This window comes from Lepidochelys kempii, chromosome 8 (assembly GCF_965140285.1).
Source record: "Lepidochelys kempii isolate rLepKem1 chromosome 8, rLepKem1.hap1, whole genome shotgun sequence".
Classification (NCBI taxonomy): domain Eukaryota; kingdom Metazoa; phylum Chordata; order Testudines; family Cheloniidae; genus Lepidochelys; species Lepidochelys kempii.
This window is the reverse complement of record NC_136387.1, coordinates 1,773,002-1,798,036: the sequence shown is the minus strand read 5'-3', so window position 1 is coordinate 1,798,036 and position 25,035 is coordinate 1,773,002. Positions and strand designations below refer to the sequence as shown.

Genomic DNA, 25,035 nt, shown 5'->3' with positions numbered 1-25,035 from the left:
CAGGAAAAACACAGAGGGGCTGCAGTATATCTGTTTAATAATGCATGGCACAGACAGGCAAGGCGCATGCTGCTCTGTAAAAACCATGAGGACGAGAAGTCTCCCCTCCAATAGAGTCCAGCCTGCATGCAGATATTCCCAGGGCAGTGCACGGCCATGCATATCACAGGACAATCTAGGTGTGTGTGCCAGTCAAACCCAGGTAACTTCCTAGGGTCGGCACCAACATGGCTGATTCCCCTGGAGCAGTGTGCAGAGGTCCCTGGTGACACTCGCCTTTACCCCGCAAGGAAGGAGTTTGCAAAAGGGTGATGCCAGGCAGGCAGAAATCTCTCATTTCTATGGTGTGGGGACAGCCCAGAGCATATGCGGCAAATCTGAGGGAATCAATTACACAGCAATTACAGGTGACACAGTAATGGCAGGGTTTGCTTCACTGAGCACCATGGAACCTGCCCGTGGGTTTCAAGGAGAAAAAGTATTAGTAATAGGGAGTATTAATGAGAATAACGATTCCTAATTCCGCACGTGCATGACAGCAGCAGTCGGGGACTCCAGTCAGGGTCAGAGCTGTACGGTGCTGGGTTCTGGGCAAAGGCAAATAGAGACACGGGCTCTGCCCCACTGAGCTTACAGTCTAAGGATAACACCAGTACCTTCCACCTGGGGTCAGTGACACTATTGCGGTAGTGCCCAGCAGCCCCAGTCAGGGAGCAGGGTCCCTCGGCGCCAGGCACTGCACATCCACAGACCCAGGAGCCCCTACCTCAAAGAGCTTCCACCTAAGGATCAAAGGTCGATCTAGCGGATTGGAGGAGCAGAAGGGAATAGCGGGACAATGAGCAGCAGCAGGCACAGTGCACCAGCTGCCAAGCCACTGACTTTGGTTTGCAGGCATCACAACAGAGGAGCGTGTGATAGGGCTGCCAACCCTCCAGGATTGGCCTGGAGGCTCAATTAAAGATTATGTCATGTGACGAGATCTCCAGGAATACATCCAATCAAAATTGGCAACCCTAGTGTGTGATTGCCCATGGCCGGGTATTATTGTATACATGGGGAATCAAAGGCATAGAGGTCATGTGACTCATGCCAGGTAGCAGGCTTGTGAGGGACAGCTGGGAATAGAACCCAGGAGTCCTGACTTCCACTTCTCTGTTCTAATGGCATCATGGGACAAAACCTAGATCTAAAAAGCAAATGAGTGTTTGTGTCTGATCAGCCTTTCAGGGCCTCACTGCAGATAGATGGTGTCGCTGGTGACCCCAGCCACCGAGTATCCCAGGGGGCAAAGCAGCTTCCTCCTGGCTGCTATCAGTGTTGCAACCTGAGAAATCGTATTCAGGGGAGCAGAACTGAGTGGCCCTGAGAAGGGGAGTGAAATATGGACCCCTCCAGTGACTGTAAATCTACACCCCATGCCTGGGATTCCCTGGAGATGTTTGGTGCTTCCTGCTTCCAGTCAGGCTGTGAATCCCCGAGGGCAGGCCCAGGTACATCAGACCTTCTGACGATCCTGACATCACACAGTGAAGGGAGGAAACCTGCCCCCAAACATTGCACGGATTCAGACTCCAGGCCAGAAGGGAGCAGCCTGAGCATCTAGCCCTACCTCCTGCATAGCTCAGGCCGGAGACCCTGCCCCAGGGGTGCCGAACCCTCTGCTTTAGCATCAGTTCAGAAAATGGGCCAGCAGCAGCAGGGTGGCAAGGTTCTCCCAAAAGAAAGGACCTGCACGCCCATTTTGGCTGCTGCAGGATTGTCCGAATCGCCCAGGTTTACAGACAGACTCTGGAGCTGAAGAAGTATGTCGTGTATTCACTGCTTCAGTGAGCGATCAGTTCCCTGAAACAGGGCCCAGCACAGGGTTAAATGCAAGTGCACCCCCTCGTTCAGGTGCTGCCTTAACTACATTGTTACAAAGCGATTCATTATTTATCTTGTCTAAACACTTTCCTGGCTAGCACTGAGATTCGTTTGCTAACCCAGTTGTTTACCTGATTGGACGGTTGACCAGGTTGTTCACCTGATCAGGTCGCTGGCTCAGCTTTTCACCTGGCTGTTCGCTTGCCTTGCCAGACAAATCAGGCATCTTTTCACGTGTCCCAACACCTGAAACACTGTACACAGTCGACAGCCCAGGGTGGCCGAGTCTGACTAATGGCCTCTGCGGGTGTCTGACATGCCCAGCACTGTGTGCAAACAAAACTCGGCTCTGGCTCCGGCTGGGGTGTCACTCCACAAAATCTCTATTAGAGTCAATTACGTTGCTGCTGCTGCCAGGTCTCTGTCTCTCGCTGACAAATCACCGGCTCAGATTGGAACAGAGCAGCTGGGTGATTCTTTATGACCCCTGTCATAAATATAAAGGGAAGGCTAACCAGCTTGCCCTGCCTCTCTGGCGGTCTGGGACTGCTCGTATCGATCAGCATAAGAAGCAAGACTTTCTGCTGAGTCCATTTCCTTATCCCATAAACACTGTTTTATTTCCTCCTTGGACATATTCAGGAATTGCTCCTGAGCTATCAAATCACACATTCCGTCAAAGCTAGTGACGCCCCTTCCTTGGGCCCATTTATCTAACAGATCCCTCATATGGTTTAGAAAAGCCACATTACTTAGTCCAGGCCCTCTCCTAAGGGTTCGAAATTTTACTCTGTACGTTTCAGATGTAATTTGAAATTGCTTTAAAACCAAATCCTTGAACTTATTATAGTCAGAAGCCTCATCAATAGGCATCTTATTGAATATGTCCAGAGCTCTTCCAGTTAATTTTGCGACCAATGTGGTCATCTTGTGAGCTTCAGGAATTTTATGGAGAGTGCACAGTCTCTCAAAGGTGAGAAAATATTCAGCAATATCACTGGATTCATCATACTGTGGACATAGTCGCTCCCATTTGTGGATTGTTGGGGAAGGATTGTTAGGGTTATCCAGTAGATTCCACTCAGCCCTTACCTTCTCCAACTCCAGTTCATGCTTCCTCTCTCTTTCCCTCTCCTCCATTTCTTTTTCCCTTGCCTCCATTTCTTTTTCCTTTGCCTCCATAGCTCTCCTGTGAGCAGCCTCTTGGTGTTTTTCTGCCTCTTTCGCTGCCTCCATAGCTCTCCTGTGGGCAGCCTCTTGGTTTTTTTCTGTCTCCAGTTCTCTCCTGTGGGCAGCCTCTTTGGCTGTTTCTGCCTTGGGCTCTGTCATGTTTGCCTCTCTGTTTTTAACTAACTTTACACCCGAGAGTTAGAAATAAAAACAAACAAACAAACAAAAAACTTGGCTTGTCAAATATATATACATATATAGAGAGAGGTTGTGCTGTAACCGGATACCGATGTTCTCAGATCGTGACTGTCAGCCTACAGAAAAATTAAACCTTAAAAAAAACCCTAACACCTTTGTCTCCAGGCAAATAGACAGAAAACCCCTCGAGTTGCTCTTAGGTCAAAACAACTTCAGGTCTGTGAAGACTTGTGAATTTCCCTGTAGGAGGTTAACTACCCTGCCTTTAGGTAGAGAAAACTCCGGCTCACAAAAGACAATTCCCTTTTGTCTCTGCTCTGGCCCCCAAGCAGAGACAAAAAACCTCTAACTGCTTTCAGCTTAAAACCTGCTTTCCAGCAGCCCAAAGGAAAAAAAAATATTTCCTTTTAAAATAATCTGTGCTTCTGGTTCAAAAAATCTCAAATTGAGCTCAAAATGATTTCAAGTTAATCCCACCGCTCTGCCACCATGTCAAGGTTCCTTCCCCACTCTGAACATAGATGAGGTTTTTTGCAGGAGTGGGTGGGTGAGCTTCTGTGGCCTGCGTTGTGCAGGAGGTCAGACTAGATGATCATAATGGTCCCTTCTGACCTTAGTATCTATGAATCTATGAAACTCTAGAGTACAGAGGTGGGGACCTGTATGAAAAACCCCCTAAGCTTATTTTTACCAGCTTAGGTTAAAACTTCCCCAAGGTACAAACTATTTTACCTTTTGCCCTTGGACTTTATTGCTGCCACCATCAAACGTCTAACAAACAGGGAAAGAGCCCGCTTGGAAACGTCTTTCCCCCCAAAATCCTCCCAAACCCTACACCTCCTTTCCTGGGAAAGGCTTGATAAAAATCCTCACTAATTTGCATAGGTGAACACAGACCCAAACCCTTGGATCTTAAGAACAATGAAAAAGCAATCAGGTTCTTAAAAGAAGAATTTTAATTGAAGAAAAAGTAAAAGAATCACCTCTGTAAAATCAGAATGGTAAATACCTTACAGGGTAATCAGATTCAAAACATAGAGAATCCCTCTAGGCAAAACCTTAAGTTACAAAAAGACACAAAAACAGGAATATCCATTTCATTCAGCACAGCTTATTTTATCAGCCATTTAAACAAAACAGAATCTAACGCATATCTATCTAGACTGCTTATTAGCCCTTTACAGGAGTTCTGACCTGCATTCCTGCTCTGGTCCCGGCAAAAGCAACACTAAGACCGTGAGAACCTTTGTTTCTCCCCCCCTCCAGCTTTGAAAGTATCTTGTCTCCTGATTGGTCATTTTGGTCAGGTGCTAGCGAGGTTATCCTAGGTTCTTAACCCTCTGCAGGTGAAAGGGTTTTTCCTCTGGCCAGGAGGGATTTAAAGGTGGTTAGCCTTCCCTTTATATTTATGACAATCGCTAACCAGGAATTAAGCTGGTGGTCTCCCCTGCCTGCTCACCCCTCGCAAGCGTGCCCCTCCCTTCCCCAGCAAGTTCTCCTGTGTCTCAGAAACGGGAACCCCCTGGAATCAGACAAACAATTGTCCAGGCTGTTCTGACAACAATTTACAAACCGTGCCTGCGAACAGCACCTCAGGAAACACACACAGCAATAATTGAGCAAGGTGCCATATGGTGCTGCTGCTCTCCCCGTGGCCTGGTCTTCCTATGCCGTAGGCCTGGCAGCAACGAGCCAAGCAGCAGAAAACCCGAGCCGACTGCCAGCCCGGGCACCTGGGCAAGAGAAACACGACTGCAGGGAAGGGGAGCCCCACCCAGCACCCAGGAGCACACCTCCTGCACCCTGGGAAACAGGAGCTGGCAGCAAAGCAAAGGCAGAGGGTGGGTTGTGTCTTTCCATGGTGATAGACATTTGCTATTGTGGATAATTGGGGGCAGAACTGTGACCAGTGCCGTCCGGGGGGTCAGACTCAGCACCATGCTCCCCTCTGGCCTTGGAATCTACGAAAGGGGCAACCGCCAGGTTAAACACCAGCAGCCAGTTCCTGCCACCAGGCTGAGCAGCACCCAGCCCAGAGCAGCTCGCGGGGCCAGGCCTGGCTCCGTACATTACACGGAGAGCAAGCGTCTGTCTCGCTCTCACCCTGCCGTCCCTACTACGCCCCAGTCCTGAAGCTGGACCTGCCGGGGCGGCGCCACAAGAATGCAGCGATCTGCCCCAGAGGTTGCATGGCAGGACGGGGGTCTCTGTACTGAGATCAGTGAGATCTCTGCCGGGGGGAAGGACCCTCAGGGTTGGGCCTGGCTGGCAGAGAGACCTGCGTTGGGTGAAGTGAGTTCCCGGTCTGAGCTCTGTGCTCTTGCCACTGCGACAGAGGGTCTGCCCCAGTCGCACCATTTTGCTTTCACCTCTCATCAACCCTCTGTGCGTACTCGCACGCACGGCCCAGCCAGCCCGGAATTTGTGCCAGGGCTTGGCAGGGCTGAGCCCCAGCACCTCTGGGCCTGGCAGGTCAGAGCCCGGCACCTCTGGGCCTGGCAGTTCACAGCCTGGCACCTCTGGGCCTGGCAGGTCAGAGCCCGGCACCCCCAGGCCTGGCAGTTCAGAGCCTGGCACCTCTGGGCCTGGCAGGTCAGAGCCCGGCACCTCTGGGCCTGGCAGGTCAGAGCCCGGCACCTCTGGGCCTGGCAGTTCACAGCCTGGCACCTCTGGGCCTGGCAGGTCACAGCCTGGCAACCTCTGGGCCTGGCAGTTCACAGCCTGGCACCTCTGGGCTCAGCAGTTCAGAGCCCGGCACCTCTGGGCCTGGCAGGTCAGAGCCTGGCAACCTCTGGGCCTGGCAGTTCAGAGCCTGGCAACCTCTGGGCCTGGCAGTTCAGAGCCTGGCAACCTCTGGGCCTGGCAGGTCACAGCCTGGCACCTCTGGGCTCAGCAGTTCAGAGCCCTGCACTTCTGGGCCTGGCAGGTCAGAGCCCGGCACCCCCAGGCCTGGCAGTTCAGAGCCTGGCACCTCTGGGCCTGGCAGGTCAGAGCCCGGCACCTCTGGGCCTGGCAGGTCAGAGCCCGGCACCTCTGGGCCTGGCAGTTCACAGCCTGGCACCTCTGGGCCTGGCAGGTCACAGCCTGGCAACCTCTGGGCCTGGCAGTTCACAGCCTGGCACCTCTGGGCTCAGCAGTTCAGAGCCCGGCACCTCTGGGCCTGGCAGGTCAGAGCCTGGCAACCTCTGGGCCTGGCAGTTCAGAGCCTGGCAACCTCTGGGCCTGGCAGGTCACAGCCTGGCACCTCTGGGCTCAGCAGTTCAGAGCCCTGCACTTCTGGGCCTGGCAGGTCAGAGCCCGGCACCCCCAGGCCTGGCAGTTCAGAGCCCAGCACCTCTGGGCTCAGCAGTTCGGAGCCCGGCACCTCTGGCCTTGCTGCATCAGTTATGAATGTAAAAAAATTGCTTGAGCCATGGAATATAAATGCTTGAGCCCCGGCACCTGTTTCATTGCAAATGAAGCCCTGGGCCCTGCACTGGCAAACCCTGTGGGGGAAGGGCCATGCCTGTGTAGAACCGTCTGTTTCCATTTGAAACAGGACAGTGACCAAGCCTGGGGAAACATTTCCTCTTGGGGACATTTTAGAGATCCAGGGATTAGCGTCACATGACTAACGCCCGATGCATTTTCAAGTTGGCTGTAAGCGTTTCCCGTCTACCCAGGCCCAGCAGTCTCCTGCTGGTAACAATGGTGGAGGCAGGAATGTAGAAAGAGCTTTGGTAACTGGAGCCAACAACAGGGAAGTGAAACTCCCTGAGCCCTGTCTACACTGCAGCCTCCCCCATTACTGCCCCTGAGAAAGCTGCACCAGTGCAGAGTTCCTGGGATGACCGGTCCATGCATTGTCTCCTCCAGAAAGCCAAGGAAAGTCAAGCAGCAGGTTGTGACGCAGCTCATTATACAGAGGACTGCAGTTCCTGGTGGCCAATGGACAATTTGTGCATCAAACAATTTGCATATGTGCCCCAGTGTATTCTGGGTAATAATAGCCACATACTTGGGAAATCTGGTTGCCCAGGTTGCCTGTGTTTACTTTGCAAGCCCGCAAACATCCCTGGGAAGGCAAAGCACGTGCTGGAACAGCTGTGGTTGGATGGAAGGCATTACGTGCTGACAACTTGCGAATTGGTGTTCTCTCTGCATGGGAAGAGCTGCTCCTAACAGCCAGCTGTCTGCATGGTTTTAGAGCTGTGATCAGGAGTTGTTGCGTAGCTACAGAAAGTTTGGATAACAAGATTCTTGGTTTCATGGCTCAGCTTGGCCCAGGAGTTGTGTGTGAACTGGGACAAGCCACTTACACTTTTGGAATTTGTTTCCCTGTCTGCAGTGTGGGGGATAGAAATCCCTTTGGGAAGCCAGGGGAGGTACTTGGGTAGCAGCTTCATCTCATTACTGCTGCTCTTTTAATTGTTCGGCAACTGTTTCAGCTTTGTCTTGCACCCAGCAATGCAGCCAGGTGCTGTTGTCGGAGCTTCGAGTCCACTAACTTTGGGTGAATCTCAAGTATTGCAGTGGATTTGGCTTGTGCTAAGAACAGGAGAGTAAAACTTTGAATGGGGACTCCTGGGGCAAAGCAAAGAGGAATAAAAAGTGCACATCTGAGATGAGCTAATGATTGCTGTGAGTGCCAGCCTTCCCTGGGTGCACAATGGCAGAGCTGTCTAGGGTGGGAAAGCTCCAGGCATCCACACGGGTGGGGTCCAGGGGGCAGCCCTAGGCACTGGGATAGTGGGGGGAGGCTGCAGGTTGGGACCAAGGGGTGTCGGCAGAGTTGTGTTTGGGGGTCCAGCACTGGACTAGGAGGGAGTTGTGAGCCAGGAGGGCATCAGCCGAGCTGTGTGTAGGGAGCCCAGGGCTGGGATAGCAGGGGGTCATGGTCCAATGGAGGCAGCTTGCAAGGAGGGGCTAGTTCCTGACTCAGCCACCTCAGTCCCTCCCTCATATTCCAGGAACAGTAAGATCCCTTCACCTCTTCCCATCCCCCTCGTGCAAAGGCTGCACAGTGTTGCTTTTAGCAGCACTCATGGGCATTGCAAGCCCTGCTGAGCCCCCCCCGACCAGGGCCTTTCCCCAAATCTTCAGGGTGCGCCAGCCCCCCTCTCCCTGCGGCCTGCGCTGCGAAGGACTTTGCATTAGAAGACAGGCTCTTTTGGACGCTAATTCTAGAGCTTGCTTTTTTTACGGCCCCGTGAAGTGCTTTGGTGTTCCAGAATAGAGTAGATGCTGTTGTCTGATGCGCTCACGTACGTACGTGTGTGCGTGCAAGAGGGTAGCTGTTTGTTTCCCTGAAGATGAGCACACGCGGGTGGGCGGTGCGTGCGTGAACACCTGTTCAGAGGAAGGTGCTTGCGTGGTCTACGCTTTTGTGCAGTTGGAAGTTTGGGCAGGTGCCCTGGTTGGTGAGTGCCAGGCTGGAGGGGTGGCAGAGGTGCCCTGAGGGTGTGCCCCAGATTCACCCGCTGGGGAAGGAAACACAAAGTCCCTGCAGCTGGTCTCACCCTGTCCCTTTGCCGGGGGCTGGCCTTGTTTCCTGCAACCAATTCAAATGCAGAACAAATCAACTCAAGCTACTGGGTAACTACTCCGCTCGCCCGCCATGTCCCCTCTAGCTGGGGAATGGGGAGGCTGTACACCTTTTCCCTAGGGTAGCCTCCTCAGCCCCCTTCCCCTGTGCTTCTATAACCCCGTCCAGACCAGCTGTGGGACCAAATAACCCATGCACATACCAGAGTGCCTTGATGCCACCCAGGTAGGCCCATGGCCTGTTGCTTACCCAAGTAGCTCTGTGGATTGTGCTGGACAGTGGCGTGACATTGGCCCTGGGGGATGGTTCCTGATCTGTATGGGTCAGGTACATCCCCAGGCTGGGCCCCGACTAGCCCCCGCCCCTCTGTGACTGGTCCAGCCCACGGGTACAACCCCAATTAGGAGCGTCGCCCTCAGCAACATAGCTGGCGTCTCCCACCGGGGGCTTGGCATTTCTTGTCAGGCCTCGGTATAGAAGCAGCAGGAGACTCGCACACACGTCCTGGCTGAGCAGCCTCCTGGACCTCAGTAGAGTTAGCATCACCGTGTCCCGGCCCACGGCAGCAGCAAAGTGCCAGCAAGAGGAGCTTGTCCAGCACGGCTGCCCAGGCTGGGCGTTGCCCTGTGCTGCCAGCCACGTGCCATCAGTCAGGGCTCTGGGAGGGGTCACTGCAGCAGACAGATGGAGAGTGGCCAGTGCTTCTTACAGACCCCAAGAGTCAGACTCAGGGAGGCTCTTCCCAGCTGGGTCATTAAGTCCCTGGGGCAGCCACAGTCTGCACTGATCTGGGTCACTTCGTTTTCTGGGCATCCAGCTCTGGCTTCAGCAGCTTCTTTAGGGTGTCTGTTACCCGTGGGGCGCGCTGGTGCACGCAGTGTGGGGCTGGGGAATGAAACGCACCTGCCCCTGTTTGTGCTGAAAGGAGAATGGGCTGCAATGGGGCGGGGGGGGGGTCAATTCTGAGCACTGGCCTCAAGGAGAATAAAAGCAGATCAGCCTCCAGGGAGTCGGGGGGGCAGTTAATCTTCAGGGGGCTGGGGGGGGGCAGTTAATCTCCAGGGGGCTGCCCCTGGTTTGAAGCGTGTGTGTTCTGGTGCATCGGGGGGGCACGCTGGCTTTCCTCCCCAGCTGGATGAGGGGACAGGACAGTGGTGGCTTCTCTAACGCCTGAGCTCAGAACGGGCGGCCTAGGGCAGGGCCGGCCGCCAGTCGCTCGCGCCGAGTGCAGGGAAAGGCTCCGACGCCCCGTGAACAGGGCAGGGGGTTGGAGGTCGTGTATGAGTCCGCACTGGTGGTACCGGAGGCCCAGGCCTGCCCTGCCGTCCAAGGAGGGGGGACCCTCCAGGCCAGGGTTGGTGCAGAGCAGCTGGGGGTGGCAGCCCTGCCAATGCCGAGCCCATTTGCAGACAGAGGTCACTGCAGTCCCCGGGCCGCCAGCTTGCACTGGTACCCGTGCCCAGGCACTGATTAGTGAAGGGCCCCCCCACAACCCCTCGCCCAGTGGGGTGCTGGGGCTAGGGTAACGCCCCAAAGCAGCTCACCCCCCGAACCTGGCAAAGGCTCTAAAAGACGTTGGGCCGGGCTCTGCTCCCAGCCACTCCAGCGTCACTCCGCTCCCCGGACGCCAAGGGACTGACTTTGGATTTCCAGGACTTGTCCCCTGGCGTTTCCCAGGACGGGGGTGAGGTGCCTCCGGGCCCGGCGGCAAAACCCCTGGAGCTTTCAGCAGCCCAGACCCACCCATCTGCCAAGGGGTCAGCATGGCGCAGTACCGGTGTTTGCTCTGCTCCGCGGGTGCTGGCTTGGTTTTGTTTACAAGGCCGGGTTACGCATTTTAAACAGGCTCTTCCAAAACCCAATTACCTCCAGAAGACAGCCGGGTAAAAGTGGCATAAGTGGCTGTGTGGAAATCTCCCTGCGCAGCAGCCTGGGGAAAACCGACACAACAAAGCCTCTGTAAATTGAGTTAACCGCTTTTAATCCTCTTTACAGATGAGGAGAGCTGATAATTATTTTCTGCAGCCGCTGTCAGGGCCCCGGGGGGCGGGGGGGATAAATAACTGCCCTGCACCAATGGGCTGCGGCAGGCCTGGAGTTCAGCGGCCGTGTAGCCAGGTTGAATTATTCTCTGTTACACGCTGCCTCTCCCACCTCTCCACTCTCTGGCTTGGACAGCTTGTGGCTTGTGCCGGCCTTGGTGATGCCAGACCATTCCCCTGTTCCTCCACCGCAATCCTAAATCGATCCGCAGCTTCCTGCTCCCTGGACCCTGGCCTTTCAGGTAACCTTCCTGGGCCTCCTCGCTCTGTGCCCGGGCTGGATGGCTGGGCACCCCGGCTCGTCTGCTGCTGCGAGCAAAGCTCAGGGGGTGGGGGGGTGGCTCGGGTCTCACTGTGCCTCTGGGGAGTCCTTTCAGGGCCGGGTCCGCGTTACGCAGGTAACGCCTGCGGTCCATGCAGCTGGGTGGAGATCGGAAGGGGACCATAAGGAAACCAAAGGAGTAACAATAGCCAGCTGCTGGTGCCTGCACCAGAGCTCAAAGCCGTGGGCTGGGCTGGAGAGTGAGCACGAGAGCACAGCTGCGCCGGGGGGGAGTCGAACGCGGAGCGAGAGGGACAAGGACAGGAGCCCCGCTGGCTGGGGTCTGCCGAAGGGAAGGGGGAGGCAGGAGGGACCCCGGAGCAGGGCCTGGGGGGCTAGGCGTGAATGTCCACCATTGGCCGAGTCCGTGGTGCTCACTGCTCACGGAGACAGAGGAATACACAAGAGCTGGGCAGACCTGGGGAGCGCGGGGCTCTGGCTGAGGGACGCTGTGTGGGGCCGGAGTCATATCAGCGCTGTGGGGGAGCGGCCGCCATGTTCCTGTAGCGACCCGCATCCAGGGTCTGTCAGGCTGATGTGGCATGTCCCCGCATCCATCCGCAGGGCAGGCAGCCAGGAGGGAGGGGATGTGCCGGTGGGCACGTTGCAGCCAGAACTTCCACAGCCTTTGTCCGGCAGGAGCTGCCGGCGCTCCACCCCGCCGCCCCCCGAGGGGCTGCTCTGGGCTCCGTTTAAAGGGGCGAAGAGTGCTAGCATTCAGCCTCCAGCCCTGTGCACTCTCCCCTCGGCCCCCCCGGCTGTGGGGCTGGGAGTGGGGAGGAGTCCATGTTGTGAACTTGGCAGCGCTGAGAACCTTCCCCACCTGGCAGATCTGCTGCACCCGCGCCCTGCCGAGCAGGGAGGCCGGTCAGTCACTCAGCCCTGTGCTGCCAGGGGCTCCAGAGGGCAGGAGCAAGGTTCTGGAGGCTGCGCGGGGTCTAGTTCTCCCTTCTGCTGTCACACTGAGATGAGACGATCCATCAGTGCCAACTCCCCAGCTGGCACAGGGTCTGCGATTAAACCAGGCTGGAGCATGAATGTCCTTCGGCCCTTGGCTAGAGCCAGAAAGGCATACCGCAGCAGGGCTGGGGAGGGAACGGAGCCTGGCCTCGGGGAAACTGACAGGGTCCGTCATCGAGCGCTGTCAGGGCTGTTACTTTGGGAAGGGGAGTAGCCAGTCAGCAGGATTGTCAGCATCAGGGCAGCCCTCCAGGGCTTGGCCATGCTCCCTAGGGACCCTGTTTGTCACTGAGCTGGGACCATGCTCGCTCCAGGGGCATGACGCTGGTTTCCCCCATCTCCTTCTCCCTGCTGGTGCTGGAGGAGTCTCTGTGCTTGTCGGCCTGCGTGGCCAGGGGCTGACTGCATATGAGAGACCATGTCCGTGTGGAAGCCAGGAGCCGGCGGGTGGCGGAGGGTCTCTCATCATCCAGAACAGGGCTGAGCAAAATGTAAGAGGAAGCTCATGAATATGCCTGAGAAAGTTGGCGTCATCTTGTTCTTCTAACCTGTTCTGCGTCGGGCCCATCCCCCGGGTATCTGAGCCCCCCGGTACAGTCACTTTCCCTGAACTCTCCTGCCATGGAGCGTCACAGGTGCAATCTCTAATCATTGGGGTTGGGAGGAGACCTTCTTGGGGCCAGATCCCCCATCTTCCCCTGCAGGGTCCCTACACCTTCCTCTGCAGCACCCAGTGCTGCCACTGTCAGATACTCAGCCAGGCAGCCCTGGGGTCTGTCATCCCGAACCCCGCAGGAGCCCCCTTTCCCCTCCTAAGCACAGAGTTTGCCTTTGGATTTTCACTCTTTTCTGTTCTCTCCCCAGGCTTTTACTGCTGCCCGACCCCAGGGTGGAGATCAAGGTAAGCACCAAACCTCCCCTTCCTGCTTTAGAGTGTGAGGAGATAACTTCCCAGGGGCTGCACCAGCCCATTACTGCCCATATCCCCCTTCCACCCAGGAACTCCCAGGGAAAGACTCAGGCCCTGGTTATTGTCGGGGAGCGAACTCAGCGTGCTGTGATAGACTGGGGCCGACTCGCGTTAGCCTGTGACCCGCCCCAACCCCCGGCATTCTGGTGGGATTTGTTGTATCCTGTGATGTTGCCCTGAGCTGGCCCTGCACTGCTGATGCTGAACTGAAATCCTGGGGGGGCTCTGGCCTGCTGCGTGTTACAGAGCGTTTCAGGTCTGGACAGCGTGCCTAGGAGGCTGTTTAGTTGGGGGCGGGGGGAGTTGGGGCCAGATGCCCGGGGCGCTTTGTGTTGCTCTGGCCCCATGTGGATAAAAGTTGGGCAAAGCAGCGAGATGGCCGTGTTGCATTCAGGCTTTCTTTAGAACAGCTGTAGCGCCCGGCCTAACAGGGAGCTGGAAAGAAACTGAAATAAGTCAATAAACCCAACTTTCTCCTGGGATCCGCCCGCCTAGATCCATTCTGCCGCAAGGCACAGAGTGGCAGCGGCTGGGGGTGTTCGGCTCAGCGTGGTTTGATTTCTGTCCTCGTTGCTCATTTGGTAACAGGAGCTAAAGCACTGGGGCCTTTTCTAAGCCGTTGCTGTATTGACCGGGCATTAACTCTCAGCTGTGGGGGTGTTGCTGAAAGGGTGGGGGCAGCATGCAGGGCCTCAGTCTGTCCCCTCTTCCCCCGCTCTTGTTCCATGTGCAGAATTTCGTATGATGAGCCCCCTGGTGTGCAAGGGAGACAGTCCCCTCGGAAGAGGCTCCCTGAGGCGGCTGGTGGAGGGCAGGGGATGTTGATCTGTCACCAGAACAACTTCTCCCTCCCCCTCGCAACATGCTGCAAAGCCCAGTTGGGAGATCTGGCTGGGGAAACACTTACCTGCCCTACTGAAGGGTTCCCCACACATGCCATCGGCTGCTCTCAGCTGGCCCTGGGTCGGGAGGAAAGCTACGCCCTGATGGGAGCTGTGCAGCGGGCATAGGGTTGGTGTATCAGGGCAGCAGTTCCTAACGCACCCGGCATCTCCTGGCGTTCGTGAGTGGTGCTTGGGGCTTCCCCTCCCCACACTGCCGGCGAGTTCCAGGGCCAAGCCTACCGGGCACTGTGGGTACCAAGCTGCCCACACTCAGAGCCGAGGGAACGCGGCCTGCCTGCACTGCTGACTCTGGGCAGTAGCCGGGCGCTCACCCAGCCAGCTGAGAGCTGGCACACGGCGGATGGCGCTGCCCGGCCTGTGTCTGGTTAGACTGGCCCCAGCACCTGGCCAGGCTGAGATGCTGCCGTAGTGCCTCGGGAAAGGCTTAAGGACCCAGCCCAGGAACAAAGGAGGCGCTTGTCAGGCGCTGATAGATGGGCTCTTTCATTCCCCCGGCTGTCACACTGATCTGTAATGAATCTCCACTCGGCTGGATTATTTTTAATACAACAGGCAGCGATGTCTCTCTCCCGCCCACCACCCGGCTGCTGGGGGAGCCGCACATAGGAGCCTGCAGCGGTGCTGGCAGTGAGGTCGCAGAGAGAGGGCTCGCTCCCCCGCCCAGCACGCAGCGGCACCATTGAACTGCACGGCCGGGGCGGCTGGGAGAGCTGGGGGCCGGGGATGGTCGGAGCGATTGGTCTCTGAGGCTGTTGGGGAGGCGGTGACTGTGCGGGGGACCTGGAGAAGCCATGCCAGGGCCAGCAAGGAGACAGGAGACTAGCCCAGCCTGCGGAGCAAGTGTGCGGGGACCTGGGCTCCAGTCCTCGTTTGCTTGTCACCATCCCAGGCAATGGCAGCTAGAACGGGGTCACCCTCTGCTGCACCAGAACCCGTCCCGACTCCCCTGGCTCCAGCGTGCTGGGTGCGAGGCTCTTGTCTGGCAGGGAACGGAGACAAGGGCCGGGGGCTTCAGCCTGCAGTGAGAGAACTGGACCTTCGGCCGGCAAAGCCTGTTGTGCTAGGGCAGAATAGAGCCGTTTCCTGGGGTCCCTGCTAACCCACCGCCCCTGCGGGGAGTGAGAGGCTTGTTCCGTGCAATGGGGTGACCTTGCATCTGTCCAGGGTGGAGTCACTTGTTGCTGTGTTGCCCACGCACTCGGAGTTGGTGATTCCATGTGCATATAGTGCTGGCTGCAGCCCATTCGCCTGGCCGGGGAGTGGCTCTGCGGCGCAGGGCCAATCTCTGCTTTGGCAGGACTGGATCGCGCTGCCTTGCCACCAGACCCCGGGCTCGCCTCCCACGAGGCCACACGGCCCGTCTCTGTGTGGGCAGTGGCTGGGATTTGCTTCCCCCCGGGGACTGTGCTCCAAAGAGCGAATCCGTCAGGACAGATCCCGGGGGAGGTGGCCGCCAGGTCCGCCTTGATCACAGGACTGAGGCTCCACAAGTGATGTGGGGCGGGGAGGACGTCTCGGCGAACCCGCAGAGCCCCACAGCAAGGAGACGCTCGGCCACCTCTGCCCCAGCAGGCGGGGTTGTGGTCAGAGAAGGACCTGGCTGGGGAGGTTATTTCCCCATGGGCTGCACCCGGCCAGCACTGAGTGAATGTCCCTCCGGCAGGCAGGTGAGCCCGTGGGTACTAGCCACTCACCACTGCTCTCAGAGGCAGGAGGCCCAGCCATTTCCCCTGGCTGGACCAAGCCCACAACGGTTATTATGGACTCCTCCATGCAGGGGGCTGCATCCCCCCTTGCCCCATCCCAGGCAGGTACCAAGGGCGGGTGAGAGCCGGTTCTCCCCGTGTCGCACGGTGGCCCGTGACCATCCAGCTGCACCACAGTGCAAAGAGCAAGGCCCTGTCCACGCAGCACGGTTCACCTGGATTTTAAACGCGGGTCGTCGTGTGTTGAGCACTCCAGAGGGGCCGTGCGGGATGGCCATCGGGGATCACCTTCTCTCCGCAGCGGGCCGCGTGCGTCGCTCGCACCTGGGCACAGCGGGGGTGAAACACTACCACTGACCGTGCTCCTCTGGCAGCATTTCACCTTCACCTCTCAGGGGGGGCTGCAGGTCAGGATTGAGGGGCACCGGCAGGACTGTGGAGGGAGCCCCAGAACGGTTTCAGTCCCTGACATCCCTCTCGGCCCTTTCCCTGCGGGGCAGCTCAGTGATAACGCCCCCCCACCCCACCCCGCCTTAGGAATCGCCCTGATCCTTGTTCTCTGCCTGTATCCTGCCAGAGCTGCCCAGGTTTCTGTGGTTGTCTCCAGTGCCCCCACCCCTTCCTCTGCCCATCTTGGCTCCCCACAGCGCAGGTTACAAGCTGCTGCTAATAGCCCTCTTCTCCTCCGCCGTGTTCATCTGCTCTCCTTGCCACTTCACCATCCATCATTTGGACACAAACCCTCCTGTACGTCTCGAGGTCCCCTGGCCCAGGGCCTGCAAGTACAGTGTCAACTCCAGCCACGGTGTAACACGCATACCCTGTCCCTCCTTGTCCCAGGCTCCCCCTTCCTCAGGAACCTGCTGCTTGCCAGCTTCCCAAATTGCTGGGCTTCAGGACCTCCCACGAGGCTCCCTCGCTGCTCCTGGAGGAGGACTACATTTCCCAGCATCCCTCTGCCCAGACTCACAAACAGCCAAGTATCTGACTGGGAGCTGGGTCCAAATAACCCTTTATAAACTAGGCTGCCCGGCAGGGGAGAGCTGACAGCACTGTGTGGTTGTTCATGTAACGAACTGCAGCTGAGCGCCCAGCCCTTTAACTCTGGTGCTTAAATGGCCCTAAAAACCTCCTTCCCTGCAGCTGTTGTAGGATTACTGGTGAGCGCTGGGTTGTCGTTCTTGTAGGGATGCTGGTGTGCACTGGGTTGTCATCGGGTTGCTGGTGAGTGCTGGGTTGCGTGCGCTGGGTTGCCGTTCTTGGAGGGTTGCTGGTGAGCACTGGGCTGCACTGGATAGTTAGCATATCAAAAAGAAAAGGAGGACAGCTACAGCAAATGCATCCGATGAAGTGAGCTGTAGCTCACGAAAGCTCATGCTCAAATCAGTTGGTTAGTCTCGAAGGTGCCCCAAGTCCTCCTGCTCTTTTTGCGGATACAGACTAACACGGCGGCTACTCTGAAACTTAGCATATCAAATGACTCTGGAAAGCTGAGCCCTCCCCACGCCCTGAGCAGAGGTTCCTCCCCTGCGTGTGCCGGCACCCTGTCTCCAGCAGGCAGGTGAAGCAGGTCTGCCACCTCTCCCTGAGCCCATCCCCATTGCTCCGGGCTGCAGACCAGGGCTGGCCCTACAGTGTAAAGCTCCGCGAACCCGAAGCCCCCTGGCCTTGCCTGGTCTCAGCCGGCATTAGGAAGTGAAGCATTTCAGCGCCATGTCACAGCACGTGCTCCCCGCAGAGCTGGTAAGAGCTTTGCTGGGTGCTAAAGATGCAGCTAAAGCAGGTGACCTTAGCAAGAGCCCTGCATTCCTAGTGTGCTCTGCATGGGCAACCCTGATCCTGCCCGCCTCCCCTAGGGCCTGACCTACAGCCCCACGGGAGCTAGTGCAGGACTCTCATTGAGCCTCGCTGGTCATCACTCGGTGCTGGGGCTGCCGGCGTCCTGCCTACGGTCAGGAAGGAAGTTTGGGAAGGAAGGAAAAGCCACAATTGCTTGAAGAGCCTCAATAATGCAGCAAAGGCCTGGCCCAGCCATGCTCCCGTGTTCCAGATTTCCCAGGGCTCTGCGAGGCCGGGGCTTTTTCACATGGCTAGAGAGAGCTGAGAAATAAGCCAAGATCTGGGCACGTTCCAGCTCCTCAGTCCAGACTTAATGTAGTCGCTGAAGGATGTCCCCCTCATGGGGCTAAGCCTCCAGTAACCGGAATCTAAGCTAATCCATATTTGCCAGCAGCCTTGCTCGAGCGGAGTCCATCCCATTTGGAAAAGTTGATTATTTTGTTTTTAATATTCTCGAGTCAGATTAATTAGGAGATGCTAATGGTGTCCCTCCTCTGGGCCCTGTTAGCTTCTCCGTGACCCTTGTTAATTACACAAATGGCCCCAACTCTTTTCTCTAATTTAAGACAATGACGGGGAACGTGGCTGTCAATTCCCCATCCTCCCCGGAACAGTCATGGAAAGTGCTGCCCTCCAGCAGGGAGCTGGGGCCTGGGGGTTGGACTCTCCTGAGGGTGAATGGCTCAGAAGATCAGGTCCTTGGCCCTATCCCCACCCTGCCGCCTTATCTACCTGCGTATTTGCCCCTCTGCACGATACTGGATGGGGCGAGCCCTTTATTTTGTGCATTGGGTTTTTTGTGGCCTCCAGTGTCTGAGCGCCTGGCACCCAGCCCCGGGAGATATAGAAGTATCATTCGCCCCACTTTACAAATGGGGAAACTGAGGCACGGAGGGGTGAAGTGACTAGTCTAAGGTCATAGAGGGAGTCTGTGTCACCAGCTGGGAACCGATCCAGATCTGCTGAGTCCCAGCCCAGTGCTTCAGCCACCCCTCCCTTGTACTCAGGCTGTGCTCTCACCTGCCCCACGGATCAGCAGAAACCCACTGGCAGGATCCCCACAGCTGCAAGCAGGGTGGGGGCCCTTGTTCCCCCCCCCCGCCCCACACAGTGCAGGGGGTAGCTGTGCTCCAGGAGGGTGCGTTGGTGGGTCCCGGGACCCTCCTGCCCAGTTTACACCCAGAGGAAAGAGATTTATTTAGTCTTCCAACCTCCACTGATATTAGCAACGACCATCCAACGACCCCCAAGTGGCACTGGGGAGGGTATCGGCTCTGTGCTCACGTGTTCCTGCCGTGGCACTCTCCGGGCGCCATGCCCTTTGTGGCAGAACTGGAGAAAGGGGAAGGGGGGAAACAGCCCTTTTATCTGCCAGCAGAACCTTTGTTTTTCTTCCTGATGCTTTTGCCGAAATAAAAGGGATCCGGTGTCTGAGCTGCCCACCGTATGCTAATGGTTTGCACTTAGAAACGGGCTCCCTTCAAAGCAACACTGTCAAGATGAAAAACCTACTTGAAAATAACTCCCATGGCTGTGTTATTAATAACCCCTCGGATCGTTAGCGCCAAGCCGCTCGCAGCCTCCCTTGCTTTTCCCTGCTTCTGCTGTGGGTTTGCATCCTGCAGTTTGATCAGTTTGGTGGGCAAAGCCCGGTGAGTCACTTTCACTCCCTGGCTCTTGTGCAGGGCCCTGGAGCCGCAGGGGCAGTGCTGGGGCTGGTTCGATTCCCAGCAGGCCATTTTCTCATGACTCTCCTCTCCCACCCCCAAGTGTGAAAACGTTTCTCAGTGTCTCCAGGCCCGGGGTAGGGCACTGGGCTGGCAGGGGACCTGGCCTAGTCCTGGCTGTCCCACAAACTGGCTGCATGAGCGGGGGAAAATCAGTTTCCCTCTCTGCCTCTGTTTTCCCTCCCAGCCTCCTTCTGCCATGTCTGTGTGGGGCCAGGACTGTCCCTCACTAGCTGTCTGTGCGGCACCTGGCCCAACAGGGACTCGAAGGCCGCTGATGCTAGCAGGCAGTGTCAGTTGTAATGTAATTGACACTGTCTCTTTCAAGATCTGTTACTCCGGGAAACTGCTGCTGAAGACAATTGTTGTCCCAAATTAGAAAAGGTCTGGGGTCAAATTCCCCGCTGCTGTGAACTCCGTGTGTAAATTGGCACCAATTTACAGCAGGTGGGGATTTGGCCCCTTGTAACCTGTGTATTTCTGTCCTGGACAGGCTCGGAGGGCCCCCCTGGGCCCCATCACGTCACTGAGTGTGTCCCGGGCTCTCCCCACCACACGGCAGAGCGTGAACTAGGATGCTGGAGGGGTAGATGGACAGCAGGAATAGGTAGCCAGGTTCAGTCTAAAGTCGCCCACCCCCGAGGCGTTTGAGCTGGTCCCGCTCCTGCCTTTGTCATCAGCAGAACAGAGTCCCTGCAGAGTGCCGGGCTGCCCTGGGTCAGATACTCTGGAGACTATTCCAGAGGCTTTTACTGACAATCACCCACTCCAGAAGCTGAGCGGCTCGGGAGGACCCTCTCCCGGGAATGCATTTTCAGCCCCATGGACTCCTCTCCATGCTCTTCAAAGGGTGACTCAACAGATCCCAGAGATGGTCACCGTGATTGAATTTGGGCCAGGCAGGGGGGAGCACATCCATCTTCTCCTGCCCTGGCTTCAGCTCAGCACTGGTGTCTGCAGGTACCAGCCCAGCCCTGATCCGTGGGGGCAGTGTCCTATTGGGGAAAGATAAACTGGCAAATCCAGATTTGCCTGAACTGATTTCTCCCCCTTTGATTAAAGGACGCCTTTCTAACCCCTCTCTCCTGAGCTGAGAATGAGCTCTCCCCGTTTGTTGCAGTCCCCAGTAAACAGCAGCTTTTAGAGCTTTCAGCGGTTAAAAGCCGTCCAGATCTCCCAGGGTGCGGGACCTTGGGAGGAGAGCTGTGCTCGGAAGCCTGCATGAAATGGACTCGGGCCAGGCCGAGGCGTCAGGTGTATTCCTGCAGCAGAGACCGGGAAATGGCTTTCAAAGGGCCCGTTGTTCTGGGACAACTCTTCTCGCTATTCTCCAGCTAGTCAGCATGGGGGGCGGTTTGATGTTGGGTTTTGCTGTTTGTTTTGCATGGCGGGTTTTGTTTTGTTTTGCTGCTGTTGGGTTCGCTCCAAAACTCACCAGATTGTTCTCTGGTTTAGCCTGTTTCATGCACCTTGTCAGCACCATTTGAGTCTATTAAAAAATACCCCGAGGAACCAGCACACTGAAAAACAAATCAGTTGCCAAGGGAGGACGCCAAGGCTAAATCTGGCTTGTCCAGGTCCAGCTGGGCTCTGGAGCAGCTTTGAAATTCACTGTTCTATTGTCATGAAATCTGCTTAACACCATGTCGGGGACGAGTGCCAGTCAGTGGGTCTGCGTCTCCCTCCCCCTGCAGCTGGAGTGAACCCAAAGTCCCCGCTCTGGCTGCGGGATGCCTTCGCTTTATGGCAGCTCTAACAGAACACTGTCCACCAGCATCCAAGTGGCCTGAAGAATCAGGGAGAGTTTAGGAGCTCGGGATTGTCCCTGCTGGGGTTTGAGGTGGCGGGGGCAATAGTGAGGCAGCACGGGAGCTTGGGGGAGACAAAGACCTCCCTGCCATGGAGCTACCTAGACCAGAACCAGCAAGATGTTTGTATTTAAGAGTTACAGGGGAGATTTTCCAAAGCTCCTAGATGAGTTAGGAGCACAGGACTTTCCCACTGACTTTCCCTGGGGTTTGGGCTCCTAACCTGGATGCTTTTGAAAATCCCTCCTGACATCAGCATAAGGGGTGAAACTGAATTCAGCGTCTGAGCAACCCCTCCAGCCTGTCTGTCTCTCTCACCGGCTTCCCAGGAGATACCTGCAGGGTCCACCAGAAGGTGCCATGCCATGTGGCACAGGGTAAAAATTCCGGTCCTGAGGGCAGGCAAGTCTGTGCAGCTGCTCAGGATCCTGGATTTCTCTCAACCTGGAGATGAGTCCTAAGCCGCCACCTCCACACTGGCCAGATCTGAACAACCTTCCGTCTGGAGGAAGGGGGGAGGGATTAGTGTCCAGATGCAGGGTTTGCAAACAGCCCCTGTCGTTGGCCCGATACCTTGGATCTGAACCAGCCCGGCTGCAAAGCCTCCTCATCAGCGTCAGCCCCTCCCCTGGGAAGGCAGGAGCCAGCCTGGAGCAAGGGGCCGCACAGCTGAGGTGAGAGCAGAACCGTTGTGCGCATGCGGCCGCTGGGCTAAGGGAGGTGCCCGGTCCCCTGCAAAGAGGCTGTTGCCCTCACCCAGCTTGGCAAGAACCTGGGAAAAGGTGACCCCCTTTTGGGGGGGTACACAGGGGCCCTGTTCCTGAGGGCTTGTGCTTGAAGCAGGCCTGAGGATTCTTCAGGGAGCCCTTTGCATCAGCACTCTCTTCTGCGTCCTGACGGATCTGGGCATGCTGGGAAAAGTGCCTTCCCCACACCCTCTGGAGAGGCCTTCCCTGGCAGTGACACTTGCCTTGTGCAGCATAAGAGCGGCCAGGCTGGGTCAGACCAAAGGTCCATCTAGCCCCGTATCCTGTCTTCCGACAGTGGCCAATGCCAGGTGCCCCAGAGGGAATGAACAGACCAGGTCATCGCCAAGTGATCCAGCCCCTGCCGCCCACTCCCAGCTTCTGGCTAACAGAGGCTAGGGACACCATCTCTGCCCATCCTGGCTAATAGCCACTGATGGACCTCTCCTCCCTGAATTTCTCTAGGTCTAGGAGCTGTGGTGGGGCATGATGCCTGGGCCCTGGACAAGTGCACAAGAGATGGGCATGCTCCCCGTGCCCCTCTCTCCCCCCTGGCACGCTGGAGCTGGCTAGGCACCCTCTTGCCTGTGGTCACCCAGAGTCGGTGGCAAAGCCAGGGCACTCAGGAGTTTGCAGCCTCTCACGCTCCGCCCCGTAAGCAACACTGCCCCTTGCTTTCCCTGTCACCTCTGCCCTGCAATAATTAAAGCTCCTGTAAAAGCTCCTCCACGTGGCTGCTGTACGAAGGTGCCACCATGGAGCGGGGGAGCTGCTGCTGTTGTCAAAGCCCAGCAGAACCCTAATTGTGTGCGCTGAAAGCAATCACGTTAATACCTTCTGAGAACACTGCTGGAGCCTTAAAATGCTCCGATAAGCTCCGGAAAGGCATAAAAGAGCCTTGAGTTTAATTTGTAGTCAGCAGGACGTTTGTGTCTCATGGTTTCTCCCTCCTGCATCCACACACGCTCAAGTGTAACGTTAGCCGGGGAGGTCAAGGGCTGTTCTCTCTGCTGGCCCAGCCTGGTCTGTGCTGTGGGCTGCTAGCTTTGAGCCCCATCCTGCTTGTCCACCCAGGGGAGGAGCGTCTGGATTTCAGAGCCTGAACGGGCCTCACATTAAAGTCATGGCAGGCTGATGAGGAAGGTCCTCCAAGTTCCACTCTTGACAAGCCGCTCACCCCTGGCCAGAAAATGTTAATATGTTTTTTAAAACCTTGAGCCCCAATTTAGTGAATTGAATTTAATTGTGTAGGCTCTATATAAACACATAGGGACAATGGTGTAACTCCATTAGTTTCCCTGGAATTGTTACAAATTTGGCCAAGATTCCCCCCTCCCCACCTGGCTCTGACATAGGAGATTCCCCCTCCCCACCTGGCACTGACTCCTGATGTATAGCCATGGCGACCCCTTGGCTTTGATGGGTTCAATGCACATTCTAGCCCCTGGAGTTTCTCTGACTCCTCAGCAATGCTCCTGGCAGGGACAAATATTCTGGCAGAACATAAAAGTTAAAGGGACAATGTCAAGAGAAAAATCCTCAATCCTCTCAGTTCCTCTTCTGGCTTTCTGAGGACCCCTCAGCTCATTAAACAAGCAAGAAGATGAAAATCCATTCATACTTTTCACCCCCCGGGCAGTTTGTTTGTGCTTTACACTTCACTTATCTTAGGAACATGGAACTTGGACTGGTCAGTTTCACATCCTGTTTACAGCCAATTTCACTTCCCATTCATGGTTCACTAGTTCAGTGCTGCTGGGTTTGGGTCCCTAGTCCATACAAGTAGGGCTGAATTAAAGCATTCTTGGGGTTCCCATTGGGCCTGACCCACACTGTATCTCCTCCCCCGTTTGGGTGGTAGTTTGTTTCAGAGTTAAGATGAATGTAGCTTTTTCCACCTTCTGGAGCTGTTGTTTCAGGCCATGGTAGGCATCAGTTACCCTTGGGTCACCTTTTCAAGTTTTTCTTTCCATCCACGAGGGCTAGAATCTATAACGTTTTGTGTAAAATATGCAAAAAAACAAATTAAAAGATTAAGTTTACAAAGTCAAGCACTCAGAAGTTAGGAAATGCCACCATTAAAGTTCCCTGTGCAATCTGAACCCACACGCCCCCCGGTGCGTATGCATTGTGAGAGTCTTTCATTACACAATCACCTAGTGTTTTTTTCCACGGGACGGGACCCCATTTGAAGCTCTCGGTGTTTGCCAAATGGGAAAGGACGAAGCCCTAAAGCAGCCTGGCACCCATTACAAAGAGTGGCTAGAACAGACCTGGAAGCTGTTTTTCTAACAGTAGGTTGCTGGAGTCATTTCATTCCCGTTAGTGAGCTGGTGGGCAGATTGCTGCTCGGGGAGCGCAGTTACTGCCCTCACTGGACCAGGTTCACATTACTTTGTAGAGCTAGAGTCGAGTGACTAGCCAGTGAATCTGTCCCTTAGTTCTGGGGACCTGACCCAAAGCCCAGTGAAGTCAGTAGACAAACCCAGTGATTTCAGTGGCTTTGGATCTGGCCCCATGTCTATACGGAGAACATGGTAATGTACGTAAGACACCCTAGTGCCAACCCTGTGTGCACACAGAGGGGAGGATGTAAAGTATGGGGAGGACGTAAAGTGCTTGACATTGCCAAATACCTACGTACTCCCTAAAGCTGTGACGGCCAGGGAAAGTCTCCAGGGACTCAAGATGTCACACCTGGGATGCACCGACGACCAGATCTGGAGGCAGACTATGAGAAAATGGAAAGCAAGGGCCAGGTTCCCCATTGGGCATCAATCACTGTCGTTCCACTTAACAGAACTGCCGGGTTACGCCGGCTGAGGATCTGGCCCAACGAATGTTGCGATGGCAGAAAGAAGTTCTTTGCTTCCCAGTGAAAGGTCAGGACCGACGCTGGGAGCGGCTAAGGCAGGGCCCAGCCCAATTACCAGGCAGGGTGACCTACCGGCCGCCCGGGTAGGTGTTCATCACCCTGGGGTGGTACGAGTCTTGAGAGCACCACGTGACTCCGGGGGAGCGTACTGGTGCACTAGTCCTGGCTCGCTATCGCTTTCACAAGGGCTGGGCATGGTTTGGCCTCCCATTCCAACAGATGAAGCACTTTGTGGTGTATTTTGGGGGGAGTCGGGGGTGGGGGAGTAGTATTCTGAGCAATAAAGAGGGGGATCAAAAGCAGAAACACCCTCCTGGGTCCGTCACCCAGTTTTGAGCCCACCTGTTCCTGTCCTTTGAGCAGTTTGGCAGATGAAA

General features: G+C 56.2%; 1 protein-coding gene across 3 annotated transcripts in view; it reads left to right on the top strand.

Annotated features, from left to right (window-relative positions):
• Window positions 1-25,035, top strand: part of CPLX2 (complexin 2) — a 72,634-nt gene that overhangs the window by 12,208 nt on the left and 35,391 nt on the right. For all 3 annotated transcript variants that reach the window (XM_073355175.2, XM_073355176.2, XM_073355178.2), the window contains one exon: window positions 12,947-12,983. Coding sequence is in view for 1 of the 3 variants with exons in the window: in XM_073355178.2 (XP_073211279.1) it covers window positions 12,947-12,983 (37 nt within the window). In the remaining 2 variants the exon portion in view is untranslated. The remainder of the gene's footprint in view (window positions 1-12,946; window positions 12,984-25,035) is intronic.